The sequence below is a fragment of the Equus przewalskii genome, chromosome 11 (assembly GCF_037783145.1).
Source record: "Equus przewalskii isolate Varuska chromosome 11, EquPr2, whole genome shotgun sequence".
NCBI lineage: Eukaryota > Metazoa > Chordata > Mammalia > Perissodactyla > Equidae > Equus > Equus przewalskii.
This window is the reverse complement of record NC_091841.1, coordinates 20,153,014-20,175,024: the sequence shown is the minus strand read 5'-3', so window position 1 is coordinate 20,175,024 and position 22,011 is coordinate 20,153,014. Positions and strand designations below refer to the sequence as shown.

The 22,011-nt window shown below is 40.2% G+C and overlaps 1 protein-coding gene across 1 annotated transcript; it reads right to left on the bottom strand.

Annotated features, from left to right (window-relative positions):
* Positions 1-10,653: 10,653 nt before the first annotated feature.
* On the bottom strand, positions 10,654-11,666 carry LOC103542461 (olfactory receptor 5G9-like). Its single transcript, XM_070566054.1, has one exon. The coding sequence runs from the start codon at positions 11,599-11,601 to the stop codon at positions 10,654-10,656; it is 948 nt and encodes a 315-aa protein (XP_070422155.1). The 5' UTR covers positions 11,602-11,666.
* Positions 11,667-22,011: the final 10,345 nt, after the last annotated feature.

Below are 22,011 nucleotides of genomic sequence, written 5' to 3'. Positions count from 1 at the left end.
CAACAGCCTTATGAGATGTACTTTTGAAATCTTCATTTTTCTTAAGAGATAACCAAGGCACAAAGAAGTTAAGGAACTTGCTGAAAGACTCAGCTAGTATGTAGCAGAGCTGGGGCTTGAATTCAGATCGTCAGGGTCTAGAGCTTACATGATTATCCAGTACTCTAGACCATGTTAAGGAATTTGTCTTCTGTGAGATGTAATTAAAGAGTTTTCACTAGGAGGATGAAGTAGTCATATTTGCTTTTTGACAATATCACTCTGAATGTAGTTGTGGAGAAATTATTGGAAGAGGGTCAATGGATGGGGAAGATTTGTTGGGAGGATATTGAAGTCATACAGGGGGGATTCACAGCTTAAAGTAGAGTAGGGGTAGTAGAGACAGACAGTGGTAAATGGATTTGAGAGATTTTTGGATTAAATATGTCTGGAATTGACAATGGACTGAAGATGCCAGCGTGAAGAGGAGAGCAATTATCAGGGTGAACTCCAAGGTCTCTGGTATACAGTGTAAAGCTAGTAGGGCAAGAGGCCCCAGGGCAGAACCCTATGGAAATTAATTTCAAATTTACTGCACACTGCTTGAGAGTTCTCCTTTTTTTTCCTATTTACCTAAATTCTGGGGATGATGATCAGATTTGAACAGTTTGAGCATGGTTTATGGGGAAGGGAGCGCAAAGGAGTCTAAGCCCTTACTGGTAAGAGGATTCTGCCCCTCAGCCCACTTACCTATGGTTGAGCAGAGACCATCCATCCATGAGCCTTGTTGCTGGAGACCTCTTGGGGTGTTTCTCTCCCTTTACATTGATTGTCTTTGATCAGCTTCTTAAGAGAATCTCTCAGTGTAACAAAGCTTTGAAATTCTTTGTTGCTGGGAAGGCTCCTGTCTTAAGATTCATCTGGCTTTTTTCATCCTGACCCCTAGAGTCAGTGAGAATTTGTGACTAGTTCTCCCAAGAGCAGACCTGGAACTGGAGTTTGTCTCTAAGGGATGCTAGAGAGATCTTGGTGAGGGTTGTCTGGGAACCCCTGAGGAGCAGGGAGTCTCCATCAAATGTTAGGACAGACCTTCTTTATTTATAGTGTTTGTGCCTTGCAGACCTCTATTTTCAGGTTGTTGAGACTCAAAAGTCTCTCAAGGCCAAGATGTACACTGGGGAACATGTCAGCATAATCCTTAGGTCTCACAGGAAGTGACTGAAAGTGCTAATAATAGCAACATACGCTTGGCCTTGGAGGGTCTAGATGTGATTTCCCCAATTCTTATTTCCTTTTGTCATCAGAATATCCCTGGGAAATATGCTTGATTGTATTTTTTTGAGATATATATATATACACACAGACACACAATACTAGAATTATATCATAATTGTTTTATTCATTTAACAATACTGAAAACACATCTCTCCACCACAAAAAAACATAATTCTTTTCCTCTCCAAAATAGTTTTATTGTCTTTGAAAAAAATAACACATACTAAACATTGTAAAAAATTTAACCAACACAGAAAAGAACCAAGAAGAAAGTATAATCTGAAATCCCACCATCGCAGAAGATGCGAGTTGGTGAGTGTTCTATAATTTTCCATAAACAGAATCATACTATGTAAGCTATGCTGTTATTTACTTTCCCACTCAGCAAGATGCCGTGGACATTTTTCCGTATCAATCAATAAATAATAGCCTACATCCTTGTATTTAATGGCTGCATGTTATTTTGCTGTGTATGTGTACCATTATTTACTTAACTCTTTCCCATTGGTTAACAATAAGGAATTTTCAACTCTTCACTCTTACAATTAACTCTCTAACAGACACCTCAAGGTATAGGGTAGAGAACCAAGCCCAATGAGAACAGGGTGTAGAGAGACTTTTTCCAGGCTGGGAAGGAAGAAATTGGCTTTCTCCTTGGGGTCCCTGTCACTTTGGGTTTCATAATCTCGGGGGACATCACCATGCAAAGTTAAGGGCCTTGTGAGGCAAATGACTTGTTTGTGTGAAAGAAATTCAGTCCCTAGACTACTGATCAGGGAGAGAGCCTCAGCAGATGAGAGACTGGATTGCCCAGGTTTCCTGCAGGTGAGAGGGGGTTTATTCACTTGGGAGAGACCTGATGAATCTCACTGGTAGAAGTGAAACAAGGCTGTGTCCTCTGACCTTCCCCACTGAGTTCCAACCTGCACAAGTTGTCTGACACATCTTTCTAACAATTTCCCCCTTCATTGTGCCAATTCCCTACTTATGAACGTGCAACAGCCCCCTTCAGCCTCTTTGTGGTAGATTTTATTATGATGTCAATGCTCCTCCATGTGACTCTCAGATAAGAATTCTTATCCATTCTCTTTTCTCATATAAATGAAGCTTAGCCACATGACTGGGTTTGGCCCTGAGAGTATGAATGGAAGTGGTTTGTGCCATTCTGAGCATAGAAATCTAGAAGCCACCTCGTGGTCCCCTACCTCCCCTGTTTTCTGCCTGCTGGGTCACCAGTCATGTTCAAGATACAGGGCTTTCTCTTATATCAGCCTGTCTTGGACTGAAAAGGAGCAGACTCACCACTGAGTCACAATGGATGTAAACATGAGTGAGAAATAAACTGATTGCTCTTGCAAAACAATGAGATTTACATGTTGTTTGTTAATACAGCAGTTTTAACTGCTTGATATATTCATCAAGGGCAAACTTCTTTTCTTGGATATGGCCCCTGTACTATTTTATCTATCCTAACTCAGTTCATCCATGACTTGCAGATAGGGCTCCTTCCTGTCTCCTCTGAAGAATGGCTTCTTCTTACTTACTGAGCCTGTCTCTAGCTTACTGACCTAAGGCCTTCATTTTATTTACTTTTTAATATGAGAAGGTTCTAGTTGTTAGTGGCAGGTTCTGTAACCTTCTTCTTGCAAACCTGATTCACAGGTGATGTGTTGCAATGAAAGAAAGGCTTGGACCAAAAACTTCCAAACTTACAAGCTCTGCCAAACTAACTTACTTGTTAGTAAGCAAGCACAACTAGTCAATAAACCTGCTGTTACTTGGGAGCAGTCTCTTTCTCTCTCCTTAGGTACACTGATCAGCAATTCTTTCATGAAAAGCTCACTCAGAAGTAAAATATTGATTTCTTTTTTTTGAAGCAGAAGAAGATTAGCTCTGAGCTAACTGCTGCCAATCCTCCTCTTTTTGCTGAGGAATACTGGCCCTGAGCTAACATCCATGCCTATCTTCCTCTACCTTATATGTGGGATGCCTACCACAGCATGGCGTGCCAAGCAGTGCCACGCCTGCACCCAGGATCCCAACCAGTGAACCCTGGCCCGCTAAAGCAGAACTTGTGAACTTAACTGCTGTGCCACTGGGCTGGCCCCCAAAATATTGATTTCTTATATACCAATTGTGACAGCTGGCAGGATCCTCCAGGAAGTGGAGAGACACAGAACCAAAAATCTATGCTTTCTTGTTACTTGATGATAAATGGGAAAGACAATAACCTGCTATGAGCCTTTATACTTGCTTGTATATGATATCATGGTAGTTCTGTTCTGAGTATTGTATGTCCGTGGTCTTAGATGATATGCTTTTGAAGAAAATCCCAACAGGGAAACCTGTGTAAGGACTACACAAGCAGCCAAATGGATGCCCTTTATTGTCTTCACATCTTTTTTTTTTTTTTTAAGATTTTATTTTTCCTTTTTCTCCCCAAAGACCCCCCGGTACATAGTTGTATATTTTTAGTTGTGGGTCCTTCTAGTTGTGGCATGTGGGATGCTGCCTCAGCATGGCTTGACGAGTGGTGCCATGTCTGTGCCCAGGATCCAAACCGGCGGAAGCCTCAGCCACTTAAGCGAAGTGTGGGAACTTAACCACTCAGCCATGGAGCTGGCCCCATTCACATATTTTTTTGATCAAAGGTAGATATACATAAGAAGGGCCAAGTGAAAAAATCTCAGAAAGCTGGAGTTGAAAGGATCCTCAGGGAACATCTAGTTCAAGATGTTTGGGAGTGGGAAAAGTGGTCCAGAGAGGGAAAGTGCTTGCCAAGAGTTAGATACAGCCAGTGAAATCTGGGGCTGGAGACTTGGTCATTCTAAATAAAAAATATTTCCTTAAATTACCCAGTACTGCCATACTACTGTACTGCTGTTCTTTTGGATGAAAGTTGATGATTCATTAACCATCCAGGGCACAGATAGACTATCTACATGTGGCAATGAGCTCTTCTCCAGCTGAAACTTTCTCTGCTAACTGCGTCTGCTCACTCTGTGGGGCAGGGCGGGAGAAACATGCAGCATCATAGCCCAAGTAGAATGTCATTGGAGGGAGGAAGTAAAGTAAAGTTCTGTTTCCATGGGAATAGAATAGTATCTCATACTGGTTTTTTAAAATAGTAAGTTGAATTTGAGAAGGGCAATCATCTATACCCACATGGCTTAACTATAGGGACTGAGAACGGAGACTACCTGTGGTAACATGACAACTAATTGTTCCAGGAAATTCAGGCCTAGGAAGATATGACTGTAAACCAATAAATAACTTCACTCATTGCTTCATGAAATTCCTGCAAGTCAATTTATTTGAACAAATAGCTTGCTCCTCTGGGCAAACAACTCCCCTATCAGGACAATAGATTATTCACCTGGGCAAACCATTTTCTCAACAAACAATAGTTTACTTATCAAAGTTTGTTTTCAGGTCCTTCCCTATCTACATCTGCCAATCCCAAACCAAAATGACCTAAATTTTGTCCCATCCTGATCTGCATCTTGGCTTGAAAGATCCACCTTAAACAGCTTGAGTCCAGACCCCCAAACTCTGTAAATATCTTCCATTGATTTCCTCTTTTTGAGACACTACTAAGATTCTGTATTCTTTCTTATTACAGTATTACAGTAGGTCTAGTAAAGTTAGCTTTGGTTGAGCAACAGGATTTCTGGTGGTCGTTTGAAGAGTTATTGGCTGACAATCTATTCTTTCTTTCCCCAGGGTTATTTGAGGACATTTTGCTTCCTGTTTTTTCTTTTTTTTTTTTTTTGAAGACATTTTGATTTTTACTTTGGCCATTTTTATTTCTCTAATGATGATAATCAAGAAGAAAAGCACGCTAATGGAGTTTCTCTCATCAGTATATCTTTTATCAGTATATAGGCTCATTCGTACTGCCAAGAGGGTTCAGAGTTCATGTGAGCGTCAGGACTGGAAGATACCTTATATAGATCACCTTTTCTAAATATCTCCTTTTTCACCAGGAAAAATTGAGATTCTGGGACAATAGACCCTTTTTTATTTTGGCGAGAGGTGCTAAAGTTGGGCTACTTTAAGAAACATCACTTCTTCTCCAAGCCTCAAGTTTTTTACTCAACCAAACTGAATGACTGCTTGTCCTCTTGAAACCAGCCTGGACTTGCCTGAGAAGACAAAGTGGTTTCATTATTTGCTGTGACTCACAAAGAAAACTCCATGCTAGCATTAAGATGGAACACAGGAAAGGATGGAGGAAAAGGTAACTGTTTTAGCTAGTTGGGGCCTTTCTTTTCTGGCAAGAGGGGAAGGGCCAAGGCAGAGGCACCAAGGGCCTTTCATTTCCTAATTCTCTCTGACCCTTCCATCCCATTTTATTTGTCCTTTTCCAAGCTTCTCTTCACATGCTCTGAAGAAACTGAAAACTCCTGGTAGAAATCAAGACTCTGAGGCGTTAATAGAAGCTGGGCCCTGGTAGAAATCATGGCAGCAACTCTTTGTCATTCTTGGAAATAATAGAAATATAAACTTGTTGCATCATTTTCTACAAAAACCCTAGGGGTTTTAAGCACTAGAGTAGAGCATAGGCTTTGGAATGAGCTGGACCTGGCTCTACCAATTATGACCTGTAGATGACCTTGGACTCTTAGTTTCCTCATATATGGCATATGAGGAAAAGGCATAACCTACTCATAGAACTCTTATGAGGATTAAATGAAATAGTGTGTACGATGTGCCTGCCAAAACCCCCGGCACATAATGTATGTTCAATAAATATTAGCTATTCAGGGAGCAGTAGTGTTTCATTAAAGTCCTGAACCTTATAGTGTAACAACAACTGATATTCTTTTTATCATCTGCTGCCTAAAATCCAAAGAAGAAGAGGTGAAATATATATAAATAAATATGCCTTAACCTCTGATTAAGTACCAAGCACTGTGCTAGATTCAGTGGGGGGTGAAATGAAGAATGAGGTTTGGTTCCTGTTTCCGGCCTGCAGTTTATGTGGGGAGGCAAGATACACAGTCAGATAACAATGGTGAGCAGAGTCTGTAGGAATGTAACTCTGTAGGAATAATTCAGCACTGCCCCAGTGACAAATGTTCTTGTGTCTGCATGCTGTTCCTGGGAGTGGAGAGCTCATGGAAAAACAAGGACTGGTGAGGAAACAGGTGTTGGAAAAGAGTATACTTCACTGCAGGCTATGAAGTTCTCTTTGGCCATTGTCTTTTATCCAGGGCAATAGAGATGTAGAAGAGAGGTCCACGTCAGGCACCAGGATACAAGAGGAGGGGTCTTCAAAGATGTTTAACTCTAAACAAATTTGTGTATAATTAGGAGGCTGGAGGGATCTGGAAAGACCCCTTCACTCTTGAGTCTGGCTCTTCATGAACCAGTTTTGACTTCCAGGGGCCTCAAGGACAGGAATCCAATGTTTCTCTTGCCCCCAAGGGCATCACCTGTCATCTAACTTCATGTCTGACCCTGAATTCATTCATGATGATGCTTTCCTTATTTTTTAAAAATTATTTTATTGAGGTCACATTGGTTTATAACACTGTATAAATTTCAAGTGTACATCATTATATGTATGGTGACAGATGGAAACTAGACTTTTGGTGTTAAACATGATGCAATAAATACAGAAGCCCAAATATAATGCCTTTCTTACCTAGACCAAGGTTTTGAAATCAAAGCTTTCTTCTTCTGGTCTTTGGCCCTCGGCTCGTCCTTTTTTAGAGTCACCACTCTACTCTCCAGGGTCTGATAACTCATCCTAGCTCTACCCTCCTACAGGACTGCAGAGTTTGGTCCATCACCTTGAGACTGTGAGAGCTTGGCTGAACATATATGAACACAATGGTAGACGAGGGAGATGATGGTCAGATGAAAGGCATAGATGGGAAGAGCTTTCCTTTGATCTTTCAGGGAATGCATCCTTCTAAAGGTGACCAAGCTGACAGTGATGGTGAAGAGGATAATCAGACAGATTAGGCTATTTCAAAATGGTATGGCCATGGTGAAGAGGATAATCAGAACAAAGGACAAGGATGGCCTTAACCTTGGCAATGTCAGCACAGGTAAGTTGGAGCTTAGGCAGAGGAGCAGAGGTCATAGAAATAGTGATTAATCATGCTGGGGCAACAGAAGGGAAAGATGATATCATTCTGCATGATTGCATCACCGATACCAGCAGCCAATGCCCTTTTAATGCCCAGAATGACTCAAGCTAGAAGAAGTGGAGAAACTAGTATCAAATGAGCATCTACTCTAAGCCATGTATACGCTAGGATTTTTTACCATATAAGTATTTAATCTTCACACTACTTTCTTGTTTACAAATTATGACAGATTGTATGTTGCAAAACCAGATTTAGAAGTTAGTCGTGTCTGATTCCATAACCCATGTAACTTCTGTTTCATCATATGTTCTTGTGTATTTAGATTTTTCTGTCCCAGCATTTCTAGTTCATGGGGAAAGAAAAATAATTAAATTTGAGAGCATGGTTGGGTAGGCCAGTAGGTAGCTTTATTACCTAATAGGTCTTGGCTGTATTTAGGAGCATGTGATTTCTCAGTGACTATGGGGCCTGGGGAAAAGGAAATGAGGGACTAGCATGGTAGAATGAGAGACTTAGAAAGGCCATACATCTCACCATTTTTCTCCAGGCCTTGGAGTTTCTCTTCATGGAGAACTATGGTTCTTTGATGGTAGATCCTGCCACCCTCATTGGTTTGTGATTTGTGGCTTCACTAAACTTTCTCCACTGGATAGAAATAATAAGGGAGATAAAAGAATAGACTAACACAGGTTAGAGAAACTATTCAGTATAAGGACAACTATTAACAACAGCTAATGTGTGCTGAATGCTAATTAGAACCTGGCGCCATTCTGAGAATTTTGTAGGCATTAAATCTATTCTAATCTTCACAAACCACCTTACAAGGTAATTAATATTCTCATGTCTGTTTTTCAGATAAAGAGACCAAGGTCACACAGCTTTATGTGACAGAGCTGGAATCCAGTCCTATGTCTGGGTGTCTCCAAAGCCCATGCTCTGAACCTCAAGGATGTGGTGTCTCCCTAAGGAAAAATGATAGTGAGACTGGACAAGACTGCACAGGCATGGAAACTAAGCCTAATGAAGCCACCACAGAGGACCCCACAAGTTTTGGGGATTAAATTCAAAATAATTCAAGGAGGATCCATTAGGGGTTATTTTGGTTATCTCTTGCCACATGAGAAAACTCCCTAACTTGTAGTATCTTAAAACTACAACAATTTGTTATTTCTCACAATTCTATGGGTTAGGAGTTCAGGCATGGCTTGGGATAAATTGTTCTTCTCCTCTGTATGGTGTAGACTGACTCACTCAGCTTTATGCAATTGGTAACTGGGCAGTCCTGGAATGCAAAGGAGGCCGTATTCAATGTCTGGCGCTTAGTGCTTTTCTTTGTGGCCTTTCCACATGGCAAGCTGGGCTTCTTCACAGCATAGTGGTCTCAGAGCAGGTTCCCAAGATGGAGGAAGTAGAAACCAACAGTCCTGTTTAAGGCTAGGCCTGGAACTAGAATGTTGTCACTTCTGTGTATTCTACTGGTGAAAGCATACATCTTCTCCTGCCCTCGGACACCAGTGCTTCTGGTTCTCAAGGCTTCAGACTCCTGCCAGGATTTACACAATTGATCCTCCAGTTTTCAAGCCATTGTATTCAGACTGAATTATATCACTGACTGTCCTGGTTCTTTAGCTTGCAGATGGCAGATTCTATAATCTCTCTCTCTCTCTCTCTGGCTCTCTCTCTCTGTCTCTCTCTCTCTCTCTCTCTCTATATATATGCATATGTATGTATACACACACACTATCTATCTCTATATCTCTCTATATATCCTATTGGTTCTATTTCCCTGGAGAACACCGACTAATAGGTCATGTTAAGAAAAAAGACCTCAAACCTGTAAATAAAGCCAGGAGATGATTTTGATATCATCATTAAGCGTTGATCAACAAGTTCACCATGGATTATTTAATTTTCTGAGAGTGTTATTTCACTTTGACATCTGTGGAGTAACAGGTGAACACAGAGCTTTTGTCTGGTAGTGATGCAATTGCTTCTCTTCTTCACTGGGCTCAAGTCCAGCTGTGGTGTCTCAACCCAATCTGCCTAAACCTCCTCTTTTTCCCTCCCCACAGGACCTGCGATAGGTTTTGTTTTTCTCTCTTCCCCATTTTATACTGTCCACATTCCTAGCCCCATGCTTTTCCCCCTCCCCTGATGATTCATAAGCTAAAGAAATTCAGTGGATTTAGGAACCTGAAGCTAGAGGTAATCAGGTAAAATATAAGCCATTTACAGCCCACCCCTAATGCTTCACATTCCGCAGACAGGTTGGTAGGGATCTTGGGATTCTACCACACATGGAACAGGGTTCAAGCCAATTTTATTTGAATCTCAAAAATATATTGAACTTCACTGACATCTGTGTTTCATAATAAATTCCACTTCCCTTTTTCCTCTCTTAAATTAGTAAGATTGATTTCTATTACAATAAGGGAAGGTTTTGTCTAACGGCATAAAGGTAATTTGATTTTGACTGAAAAAAATAATAGGCCTTTCAGCATTTAATTTTGTTTAATTTGGCCATTTATATAGAAATGATAGCTCACTATTGCTGTAGAGAATATTCTGGTCCCCAGCTAATTGTAGTGGAGGTTTCTATACTCGAGGCTCCATTCTCTCCCACAAAGTCAAGTGACCACTATTTCTTTTCTACACTCAAACACCACATGGACCATTTCTCCAATATCATGTATTCAGAAGGACAACATTCCCCATAGAACCCTGTAGGGAAGGTTTCTCTGGTTGACATATGTCATTTTCACTGTTGGGCATGCAATGATCCTTTCTATATCTGGAAACTTTCAAGACAGGAGGAAGATAGAATCTAGCTCCTTCTTCTGAAGTGAGAGAAGATTGCATTTCCACATCCCAATGCTCTGAAAGATAGAAGTGTGGATGTAGGATATCAGTGCTTGTAAGATATCCATGCTGGATGTAGTATGTTAATGGATGTAGAATATTTGTGCTACCCAACAGGTGAATGCTCCTGCCTATGACTTTAATTTCAGGGAATGATGAAAAGGTTTAAGATCTGTTAGAAATGATATATGATTGGATGCTACAGAGGGTAGTGCAGTGGCTAGTGTAGGTGGTTTTGTCCAAAAGCTTAGCAGTGGTGAAAGTGCAGGGACAGCAGTGCCAGCTGTCACAACAGAGAATGCCCAGAGGTGGTACTCCCTATGGTGGCACTCTGTACAGACCATTCTTGTGGCAGGTTCTTAGCTGTGCTTCACCTTTCTTGGTTCCTGTCTTGGCTGGGTTCTCTAGTAGTCTATTTAATGAGCTGCCAGATAACTTCCTAACAAATTCCTTGTCTGCTGAAGTTAAGAACCCTAAGTTGAACAGCGGCCTTGACATCTTTATTCCTTAGGCTGTACACCAAGGGGTTCAGCATGGGGATCACAATGGTGTAGAACACAGAGAGGATCTTGTTAGAGGCTGAAGAACTTTCAGGGTTGGGTTGGACATATACAAGGAACACAGGAACATAGAAGAGGGAGAGGGCAGCGAGGTGGGAGGCACAGGTGGAGAAGGCCTTGCGCTGGGCCTCCAGGGACCTCATCTTATAGATTGTGACCAGGATGTAGGCATAAGAGACCAAGATCACTGAGATTGTGGGGACAGTGACCAAGGCAGAAAAGAAGAGCAGGATGATATTGGCCACCGTGGTGTCTGAGCAGGCCAGTTGGAGCACGGGGGGGATGTCACAGGAGTAGTGATCAATGACATTGGGACCACAGTAGGGCAAGATGAAGGCATTCCCTGTCTGCAGAGCTGCAATAAACACCCCCATAACATAGGTGACCATCACTAGCTGGACACACAAGCGCTTGGACATGATGATGTGGTAAAGGAGAGGATGGCAGATGGCTACAAATCTGTCATATGCCATGATGGCCAGGAGCAGACACTCCCCTGTGCCATGGAGGGTCATGAGGGCCATCTGGGTCACACAACCTGCAAAGGAGATGGTCTGGTCAGTGGAGAGGAAGCTGATCAGCAACCTGGGAGTAAACACAGAGGAATTGCAGATGTCAAGGAAGGAGAGCACACTCAGGAAGAAGTACATGGGGGTGTGCAGTGTGGAGCTGGCACGGATCATGTCTATCATGCCGAGGTTGCCCACCAGAGTCATGGAGTAGATCAGCAGGAAGATGGCAAAGAGGAGTTGTTTTTCATCTGGGTGGTCTGTGAGGCCCAGCAGGATGAATCTCGTCACTGGGGTGTGATTCTGCCCCAATTCCATCTCACTGGTGTGTTTCCCACATGACAGTGAACAATAGGAGGAGAAGCAAGAACGTTAACATTCTCATCAAAGAGCTAGCCTTTTTCATCTTCTAAAGCTGAAAACCTGCATCTGTCTCTGAGTGGCAGACTGCTCTCTGAATCCCATATCAATCCCATCATGTCACACTCACGCTAATATGTTAAAGTTTCCCTGTAACCCTAGGATAATGTCTAAATTCTTTAGCCTGCCAGACATCCCTATGAAATACCTCCATGCTACCCTGCTCTCAGTTTATCCTCAGAAATTCTAAACAACTTACTTCTACAAACACACCACATTATTGCAAATGTCTTTGCCTTTCAATATTCTATATTTTACTCTTGGAATGTCCTTTAGTCTCTCCAAGCCCAGCTTAGAGATCTGTCCCCTTCCTCTCTCCCCTGAATTTAATAGATATTCCTGTAGTTGAATTAATGGCACTATATTTTAACAATAAAAAATGCCCATGCATAATGCCTATCCTTCTCAAAATATTCCAGAAAATCGAGGAAGATGGAGCACTTCCTAACACATTCTAAGAAGTCAACGCACTCTGATCCCAAAACCAAACAAGGAAAACACAAAAAAGGAAAACTACATACCAATATCACAGATGAACATAGATGCAAAAATTCTCAGCAAAATTTGGCAAACCAAATACAGCAATACATTTAAAAGATCATACACCATGATCAAGTGGGATTTATACGAGGGACACAAATGATTCAACATCTACAAGTCAATCAACGTGATACACCACATTAACAAAATGAGAAACAAAAACCACATGATCCTCTCAATAGACGCAGAGAAAGCATTCAACAAGATCCAACATCCATTTGTGATAAAAACTCTCAATAAAATGGGTATAGACGGAAAGTACCTAATATAATAAAGGCCATACAAACCCACAACCAACGTCATACTCAAAGGGGAAAGATTGAAAGCCATCCCTCTGAGAACAGGAACTAGACAAGGGTGTCCACTCTCACCACTCTTATTCAACATAGTACTGGAGGTTTTGGCCAGATCAATTTGGCAGGAAAAAGAAATAAAAGGAATCCAAATAGGCAAGGAAGAAGTGAAACTCGCACTGTTTGCAGATGACATGATCTTATATATAGAAAGCCCCAAAGAATCCATTGGAAAACTATTAGAAATAATCAACAACTACGGCAAAGTTGCAGGATACAAAACCAATTTACGTAAATCAGTAGCATTTCTGTATTCTAATAAGGACGTGACAGAAAGAGAACTCAAGAACAGAATCCCATTCAAAATTGCAACAAAAAGAACAAAATATCTTGGAATAAATTTAACCAAGGAAGTGAAAGACCTATACAATGAAAACTACAAGACTTTCCTGAAAGAAATTTATGACGACATAAAGAGATGGAAACAGATTCCATGCACATGGATTGGAAGAATAAACATAGTTAAAATCTCCATACTACCTAAAGCAATCTACAGATTCAACACAATCCCAATCAGAATCCCAAGGACCTTCTTTACAGAAATAGAACAAAGAATCCTAAAATTCATATGAGGCAACAAAAGACCCCAAATTGTTAAAGCAATCCTGAGAAAAAAGAATAAAACTGAAGGCATCACAATCCCCGACTTCAAAATATAATAGAAGGCTACAGTAATCAAAACAGCATGGTACTGGTACAAAAACAGGCACAAAGATCAATGGAACAGAATTGAAAGCCTAGAAATAAAACCACACATCTATGGACAGCTAGTCTTCAACAAGGAGCTGAGAACATACAAGGGAGAAAAGAAAGACTCTTCAACAGATGGCACTGGGAAAACTGGACAGCCACATGTAAAAGAATGAAAATCAACCATTCTTTTACACTATTCACAAAAACAAACTCAAAATGGATCCAAGACTTAAAGGTAAGACTTCAAACCGTAAGACTTCTTGAAGAAAATATAAACAGTACACTCTTTGACATCAATCTTAAAAGGATACTTTCGGACACCATGTCTTCTCTTACAAGGGAAACAATAGAACGAATAAACAAATGGGACTTCATCAGATAAAAGAGCTTCTACAAGGCAAAGAAAAATAGAATTGAAACAAAAAAGCAATCCACCAACTGGGAAAAATATTTGCAAATCATATATCCAACAAAGCGGCAACCTCCATAATATATGAAAACTCATGCAGCTCAACAACAAAAAAATCAGACAACCCGATCAAAAAATGGGCAAGGGGCATGAACAGACACTTCTCCAAAGAAGATATATGGATGACCAATAGGCACATAAAAAGATGCGCAACATCACTGATCATCAGGAAAATGAAAATCAAAACTACTCTAAGATATCACCTTACACCCCTTAGAATGGCTAAAATAACGAAAACAAAATAATAAATGTTGGAGAGGTTGTGGAGAAAAAGGAACCCTCACACACTGCTGGTGAGAATGCAAACTGGTGCAGCCACTAGGGAGATGTCTCAAAAAAATTAAAACTAGCAATGCCATATGACCCAGCCATCCCACTACTGGGCACCTATCCAAAGAACTTGAAATCAGCAATTCAAAAAGACCCATGCACCCCTATGTTCATTGTGGCATTATTCACAATAGCCCAGATGTGGAAGCAAGCTAAGTGCCCATCAACTGATGACTGCATAAAGAAGATAAAGTAGATATATATGTATACACACACACACACACACACACACACACACACACACACACACACACAATGGAATACTACTCAGCTATAAAAAAGGATAAAATCGTTCTATTCACAACAACATGGATGGGCCTTGAGGGTATTGTGTTAAGTGAAATAAGCCAGATAGAGAAACACAATCTCTGTACAACTTCATTCATATGTGGAAGTTAAACACATGGGCAAAGAGAACTATTTAGTGATTACCAAGGGAAAGGTGGGGGGCACAAAAGGTGACGTGGTGCACCTACAATATGACTGACAAATAATAATGTACAACTGAAATTTCACAAGGTTGTAAACTATCATAATCTCAATAAAAAGTAAAAAAAAAAGAAAAAATGCCCATGCATCTTTCCTATTGGATTTTCTTACTCCTAGTAGGAGGAGAGTTAGTTAATATCTCAGGTAACTTATGCTCGGATATCTATCAGAGTTTGTCATTAACACTGTTGAGTTAATTCTGACTCTTACTGACCTTGTGTACAGCAAAGCAGAACCCTGGCTGGTCTTTTTTCTCCATCTTCTCACCTTCTGGTGCTGTATCAGACAATGCTCTGCTGCTATTCATAGGGTTTTCATGGCCACTTCTTTTAGAAGTGGGTGGCCAGGTCCTTTTTCCTAGTCTGTCTTAGTCTGGAAGCTCTGCTTTAACCTGTTCACCTGAGTGACCCTGCTGGTATTTGAAATACTGGTGGCATAGCTTTCAGCATCAGAGCAACATGCAGCTGCCACAGTATGATAACCGACAGAGGGGTGGTGTGGTTCCCTGACCAGGAAATGAACCCAGGCCACAGTGGTGAAAGAACCAAATTTTAACCACTAAACCTCCAGGGCTGGCTATCTATCATTGTGCCTGCTGTCAACGAATGAATATTAAGTATCAATTAGATAAGAAAGTCTTCCTCACTCAGGTAATGGCAACTCAATTCTTTCAGTTGTTTTGGCCAAAACCTGTCAGCCATTTTTGATCCTTTTATTTACTGCCTTTCACTGAATCCCTCAGCAAATCATATTGGCTCCACCTTCAGGATATATGCCAACTTCCTACCATTTCTTTGCAAGACGCCATCGTATCTTGCTTGGATTATTGCAATTCCTCTTAACTCGTATCCTGCTTTCCTCATATGAGCAGCCAGGGTGATTCTGTTAACACACAAGGGAAAGTCAGAACCCTCACCATGGCCCTCGAAGCCTCACTCTGTGAGGTTGGCCACTCCTCTATAACTCCCTTTCTCTCTCCGTCCTCTTTTCCTCCTCCTTTCACCCTTTCCTACTCTGCTGTAGCTACGTGTGTCTACTTGACCTTCTAAGGACATGCCACGTGTGATTCAGGACCTCTGCATTAACTGTCCACTCTGCTAGGAACACTCTTGCTCCATCCACTCAGCCTCATGGTTCCTTCCCTCTTCTTTTTCAAGTTTAGGCTCAAATGTTACCTGCTTGTAAATTCCTCCCTATGTGTCGTATTTAAAGCTAAACCCTTTCCAACCCTGGCATTCACCACCTTCTTCACTAATTTTTTTCCTCATAGTACTTATTCTCTTCTAACATGCTATATACACAAGGCTTTTTAATTTTGTTTATGATCTCTGCCTTGATATTATTTGATGCAAGAACCATGAAGCTGGAATTTTATTCATTGCTGTATCTCCAGCGCCTGGCATATAATAAGCCCTCAATAAACAGTTGTTGAAAGGGTGAATGAACACTACAAAGACGATACAGACACTTCAAGGCAAATCAGGCTGAAAAAAGGACAGTGACTACCCAGATGAGTGAGTGCAGAATTCTGCTTACCCAAATCAGGTAGTAAAAGTAAGAGAATGATTATGATAAGAATTGAGTCAGACTAGGATTGAAAGCTGTTAGTCTAATGGTGAAGATTTGGTGGTCTCACTGCTGCGGCCCAAGTTCATTTCCTGGTCAGAGAACCACAACACCCATCTGTTGGTTGTCATACTGTGGCAGCCACATGTAGTTTTGATGCTGAAAGCTATGCTACCAGTATTTCAAATACCAGTAGGGTCCACCCATGGTGGCCGGGTTTCAGTGGAGCTTTCAGACCACACAGACTAGGAAGGAGGTCTTGGCCACCCACTTCTGAAAGAAATTGGCTACGAATAGCAGTGGAGCATTGTATGATAGACAGCTGGAAAGCGGATACTGGCATAAAAAGACCAGGAAGAATTCTGCTCTGCTGTTCACAGAGTCACTAACAGAATCAACCTAGCGGCACTAACAACAAGGATTGAAACTGGGTTGTGAAACTCTATCCTGGCTGAAAGCTGGGGACTGTAGGGATTTATTGTCATAGCAGCAGAACCTGGAAAGGGTTTGACTGGTTAACGTGAAAGGTGAGCTGAATACTCTGGGCAGGAGCATCCATGTTCCCCTTTTCCAATCTTGCAGTTTTGACCCATAGCCCTGAATCTACAATGCTCATCTTGAATCTCTGATAACCATACATTTGTAACTCCAGTAGTTTTGGAGGCCTTAGGATAATTCTTTTCAGATGAGTATACCCTTTATACCTTATATTGATAATTTTGTGTAAGATCTACTCATAAGATGATAAGTTTTTCAGATAATTATATTATTTAACATGAATTTGAATACATATTTGTAATACATATATTGAATATGTCTACTATTTAAGGTGTTTGAAACATTTAAGAGTATCTGCTTAATTTGACTTGAAATGTGGAGAATTATTAGGTAAACTGAATTAACTAAATTTATGTTTGATTTGATTTTGCTAGAATGACAAAGAACATTGGATTTATTAAGTGTATACAGTTTTCTTTAGTAACTTTCAGGAATTGTTTAAATGCTGGGAAGGTCTTTGAAAGTCTTGGGAAATCAGATCCATTAAATTTGTGATTGTAGCTTGAAAAGTTTAAAAGTATTCAATTAGTCAAGTTTATAAAGAGTGTTTAAATGTTTAGGAGAATTTGATTCCATAGATGCTTTTGTGTGTAACTTTTCTTTGAATTCTTTAAGTGAAATTTATTGTAAAAAGTGCTTAAATTTTGGGGGGTAATTTAATTCATTAGGTTTTGGGGCTTAGAGGACATTAAACAAAGACCAAGTGCGATTGTTTTAAATTTTAACACAAACATTACTAGATATATAATTAAACTTATTATATTTGGAAATGACATTTAATGACCTAAGAAAAACTAAGTTCTAAATGTACCACTTAAACTATTATATTCAAATATCTTCTCCCAATTGTTAGGTTGTCTTTTTGTTTTGTTGATGGTTTCCTTTGCTGTGCAGAAGATTTGTAGTTTGATGTAATCCCATTTGTTTATTTCTTCTATTGTTTCCCTCGTCTGGCCAGACATGGAGACAAGGTGCTTGGAAATATGCTGTTAAGACAGTTGTCAAAGAGCATACTGGCTATGTTTTTTTCTATAAGTTTCCTGGTTTCAGGTCTTACATTCAACTCTGTAATCCATTTTGAGTTAATTTTTGTGTATGGTGTAAGACAATGGTCTACTTTTATTCTTTTGCATGTGGCTGTTCAGTTTTTCCAACACTATTTATTGAAGAGACACTACTAGAATTCTCCAGTGCATGTTCTTGGCACCCTTGTTGAAAATTAGCTTTCCCTAGACATGTGGGCTTATTTCTGTGCTCTTGATTCTGTTTCATTGATCTGTGTGTCTGTTTTTGTGCCAGTACCATGCTGTTTTGGTTACTATAGCTTTGTAGTATATTTTGAAATCAATGCGTGCAATGCCTCCAGATTTGTTCTCCTTTCTCAGGGTTCTTTTGGTATTCAGGGTCTTTTGTTGTTCCATATAAGTTTTAGGATTCTTTCTTCTATTTCTGTGAAAAATGTTGTGGGAGCTTTGATAGGGATTGCAATGAATATGTAGATTGCTTCAGGAAGGAAATTACCAACAAAATGAAAAGACAAACTAATAATTGGGAAAAGATATTTGCAAACCATATATTGGACAAGTATTTAATATTCAAAATATATAAAGAATTCATACATCTCAACACCAAAAAAACTAACAACTCGATTAAAACATGGGCCAAAGATATGAACAGAGGGGCCAGCCCCATGGTCAAGTTGTTAAGTTACCGTGCTACACTTCAGCAGAACAGGGTTTCAGCAGTTCAGATCCTGGGCACAAACATGGCACTGCTCATCAAGCTATGCTGAGGCAGCTTTCTACATAGCAGAACTAGAAGGACCTACAACTAGAATATATAGCTATGCAGTGGGGGGCTTTGGGGAGAAGAAGAAGAAGAAGAAGAAGGAGAAGGAGAAGGAAAAGAAGAAGAAGAAGAAGAAGAAGAAAGATTGGCAACAGATGTCAGCTCAGGGGGTCAATCTCAAAAAAAAGAAAAATAGATAAATAAAAAAAGATCTGAACAGAAATTTTTCAAAACAAGGTATACAGATGGCCAAAAGGCACATGAAAGGATTTCAACATTATTAACTATCAGGGAAATGCAAATCAAAACTACAGTGAGATAGAACCTCACTCACATCCGAATGGCTATAATTAACAAGACAGGAAACAAGTGCTGGAGAGGATGTGGAGAGAAGGGAGCCCTCATATACTGCTGGTGGAGTGCAAACTGGTGAAGGCACTATGGAAAACTGTATGCAGAATTCTCAAAAAATTAAGAATAGAACTACTATATGATCCAGCTATTCCACTGTTGGGTATTTATCCAAAGAACTTGAAAACACAAATGCATAAAGATACCTGCACTCCTATGTTCATCGCGGCACTATTCACAATAGCCAAAGCTTGGAAGCAATCTAGGTGCCCATTTATGGACGAATGGATAAAGAAGACGTGGTATATACACACAATGGAATACTACTCAGCCATAAGAAACGATGAAATCCTGCCTTTTTTGACAACATGGGTGGACCTTGAGGGTATTATGCTAAGTGAAATAATTCAGAGCAAGAATGTCAAATACCGTATGATCTCACTCATAAATAGAAGATAAAAACAATCACATAGAACAGGGATTGGACTGGTGATTACCAGAGGGGACGTGGAGAGGGAGGAGGGTGAAAGGGGTGATTAGGCATACGTGTGTAGTGATGAGTTGAATTTGTCTTTCAGTGGTGAACACGATGTAATCCACACAGGAATGGAAATATAATGATGTACACCTGAAATTTATATAATTTTATAAACCAAGGTTAGCACAACAATAAAAAAAGAGAAAAAAACAAAAACCACCATAACTTTGAGAAGCTATTTTTTAGAGAAATTGAATTAGTTTTCAACATAATTTTTGGTGAACCATACAATGTCATTTAATCATAGCTTTCCTCAAAACTTAAATTTAAAAGGATATTATGCATTTATCAAAATAAACATTAAAAAGGGAAATTTATTCAAAGTAAGATAATGCATTGTCATGGCATGTGCAGGATTTTATAGAGTATGGTCGGGAGGGCCTTTGCATTTTGGACAGGACCAGAACCAGGACTACAGCATGCCCACTGGCTTTGTCAAAAAGGAGATCAAAACTCAGAATCAAAGAATAACAGAAAACATGCCACACGAGAAAACAGACATCACCATTTGGTCAACTAAATGTGATTTATGCCCAAGAAAAAAGATTATAATCAATTACCAAATCGCTTTGGATAATCTTATCCATGCATAAAAGATCTAGACATTAAAAAATGTTCTTGTAACAAGACACGTTGTGGGAGCTTGTTGTAGATTTGAATATATAGAGGGGAGAAAGATGAAGGAGCCACAGGATTGAGAATTTTAATTCTCTGAGGAATTAGGTGGGGAGCACAGTGTGGTGCAGGGAACTCGCCCAAGAGCTGCCGGATCTGGATGCAGTTCCAGTTCTTCCAGGCTTTGTGATGTGACATTGGGCAAGTCATTGCAGAAAACTGAGTCTTAACGTGTTCATCTGCAAAGTGCAGAGGACAACTCTTGGTTGGGCTTTTAGGATTCAGAAGAGGACTGAGATGGTAAAAACAGAGGTGCTTTGAAAAGAATGAAGTACTTACAATAATCCTGAGTGGTTGTGAAGTGAGGAAGAAATATGACGGTGGAAACAATTATTTGTTGAATCTCTGCTTGTGCTATTCCCTGGGTGAGGTGCTGCCCCCATCCTGACCTCATTTGAGAAGTGAGTAACCTGCTTGAGGTCACAAACAGATGAACTGATACTTATACCTAGATGACCGTATGAAGAGCAATTGGCATAATCTCCTCTTCATTGGGTAGGGATCATAGCCTCAGAAAAGAAAATAAATAACACAATCCAGAGAAATTATTTAGTGCAAACCAAGAGATAAAATAGAGTAATCAGGAAAGACAGTAAAACTCAATAAGTCAGCCAGCCAAATTCAGATGTCTAAATCAGAAATAACTCAGGAGAATGGAACACATCCTAAAGACAGCATGAGGTCCCTACAAGAAGAGTTTTTAAGAGAAGTAGTCATTCTCCTGCCTGAAGCTTCCAATCACAGATTCTGGTTCAGCTGTCCAATTGTAGAAGGATCCTAGACTCCCACCATTCACCCATCTTCTGAGAGTGACCCTGGTGTACAAAATTTCATCCACCTGCAGAGAACTCGGACTGGCAGCTCCTACCCCAAAGGCAGGTCTCTTGGATCCCACAAGGAAAATCTGGACCCCCCAGAGCCTTCACACTCTGAGCACATACCTTTTGGGGTTTCCCCAGCAAGGCAATGCTATTGTGATCCCTGCTCCAAGAACTAGCTCTGCTGGGGACTCACCAGGAGGGTACTCGAATATGTTTGTTGAATAAATCAATTTCATTGAATTTTGGGGTGGATGGAGGTATAGAAAGAAGAACAAGGGGATTATCTTTCAAGTTTAGTTTTTGTTTTTTTCAATGGGAAATATGTTTCTGTGGTACAAAATTCAGAAGGGACTACAGTAAAAATAAGTGCTCTCCATCTTCCCTCTTCTGATATCCCAGCCACTCAGCTCTCTTCCTCAAAAGCTACCAGTTTCTTGTGTGTCTTTCTATGATTAGTTATTGGTTATGTAAGTAACATGCATACAGATATATTCCTTCTCTCTTAATAGATACAAATGGTAGCAAACTATACACATTGTTCTACACCTTTTCTTTTTTACTTAACAACGTATCTTAGAGATCTTCCTATGTTAGTAATTAAGTGCTGCCCATTTCCCCTCGCCCCTCACACTCAAAGGCTGCACAATGTTACACTTTATAAATGAATAATGTGTAATAAATGTTTCCTAATGAGAGACATTTAATTTGTTGCCACTCTTTTGCAATTACCAACAAAACAGCACCTAGCAATAAAAAAGCACCCTTCTTAAAGTAATTTTGGGTTAAAGCAATTTGGAATCTAGAGCCATGGAGACCCTCAATAAAAATATTAGCATGCAGTCTCTGACTTGGCTTTCTTGCTGGACTTTTCAACGTTTTGTCTTTTGGGGAGAAGAAAATTGGTGGTTCATGGAGGAACCCTGCCTAACTTTCTCTCATTTCTCTTTCTTTTTCCCTCCAGGCCAGATGGGACGGATGCCACAAGCTGTGGTCACTAATTTTTAGCACTTGGTTACTAAAGTGTGACCTGCATACCTGCAGCATGGACATCACTGGGCGCTCCTTAGAAATGTGGAATCTGGTTCCACCCTAGACCTTCTACAGAATCGGATTTGCAGTTTAACAAGATCCACAGCC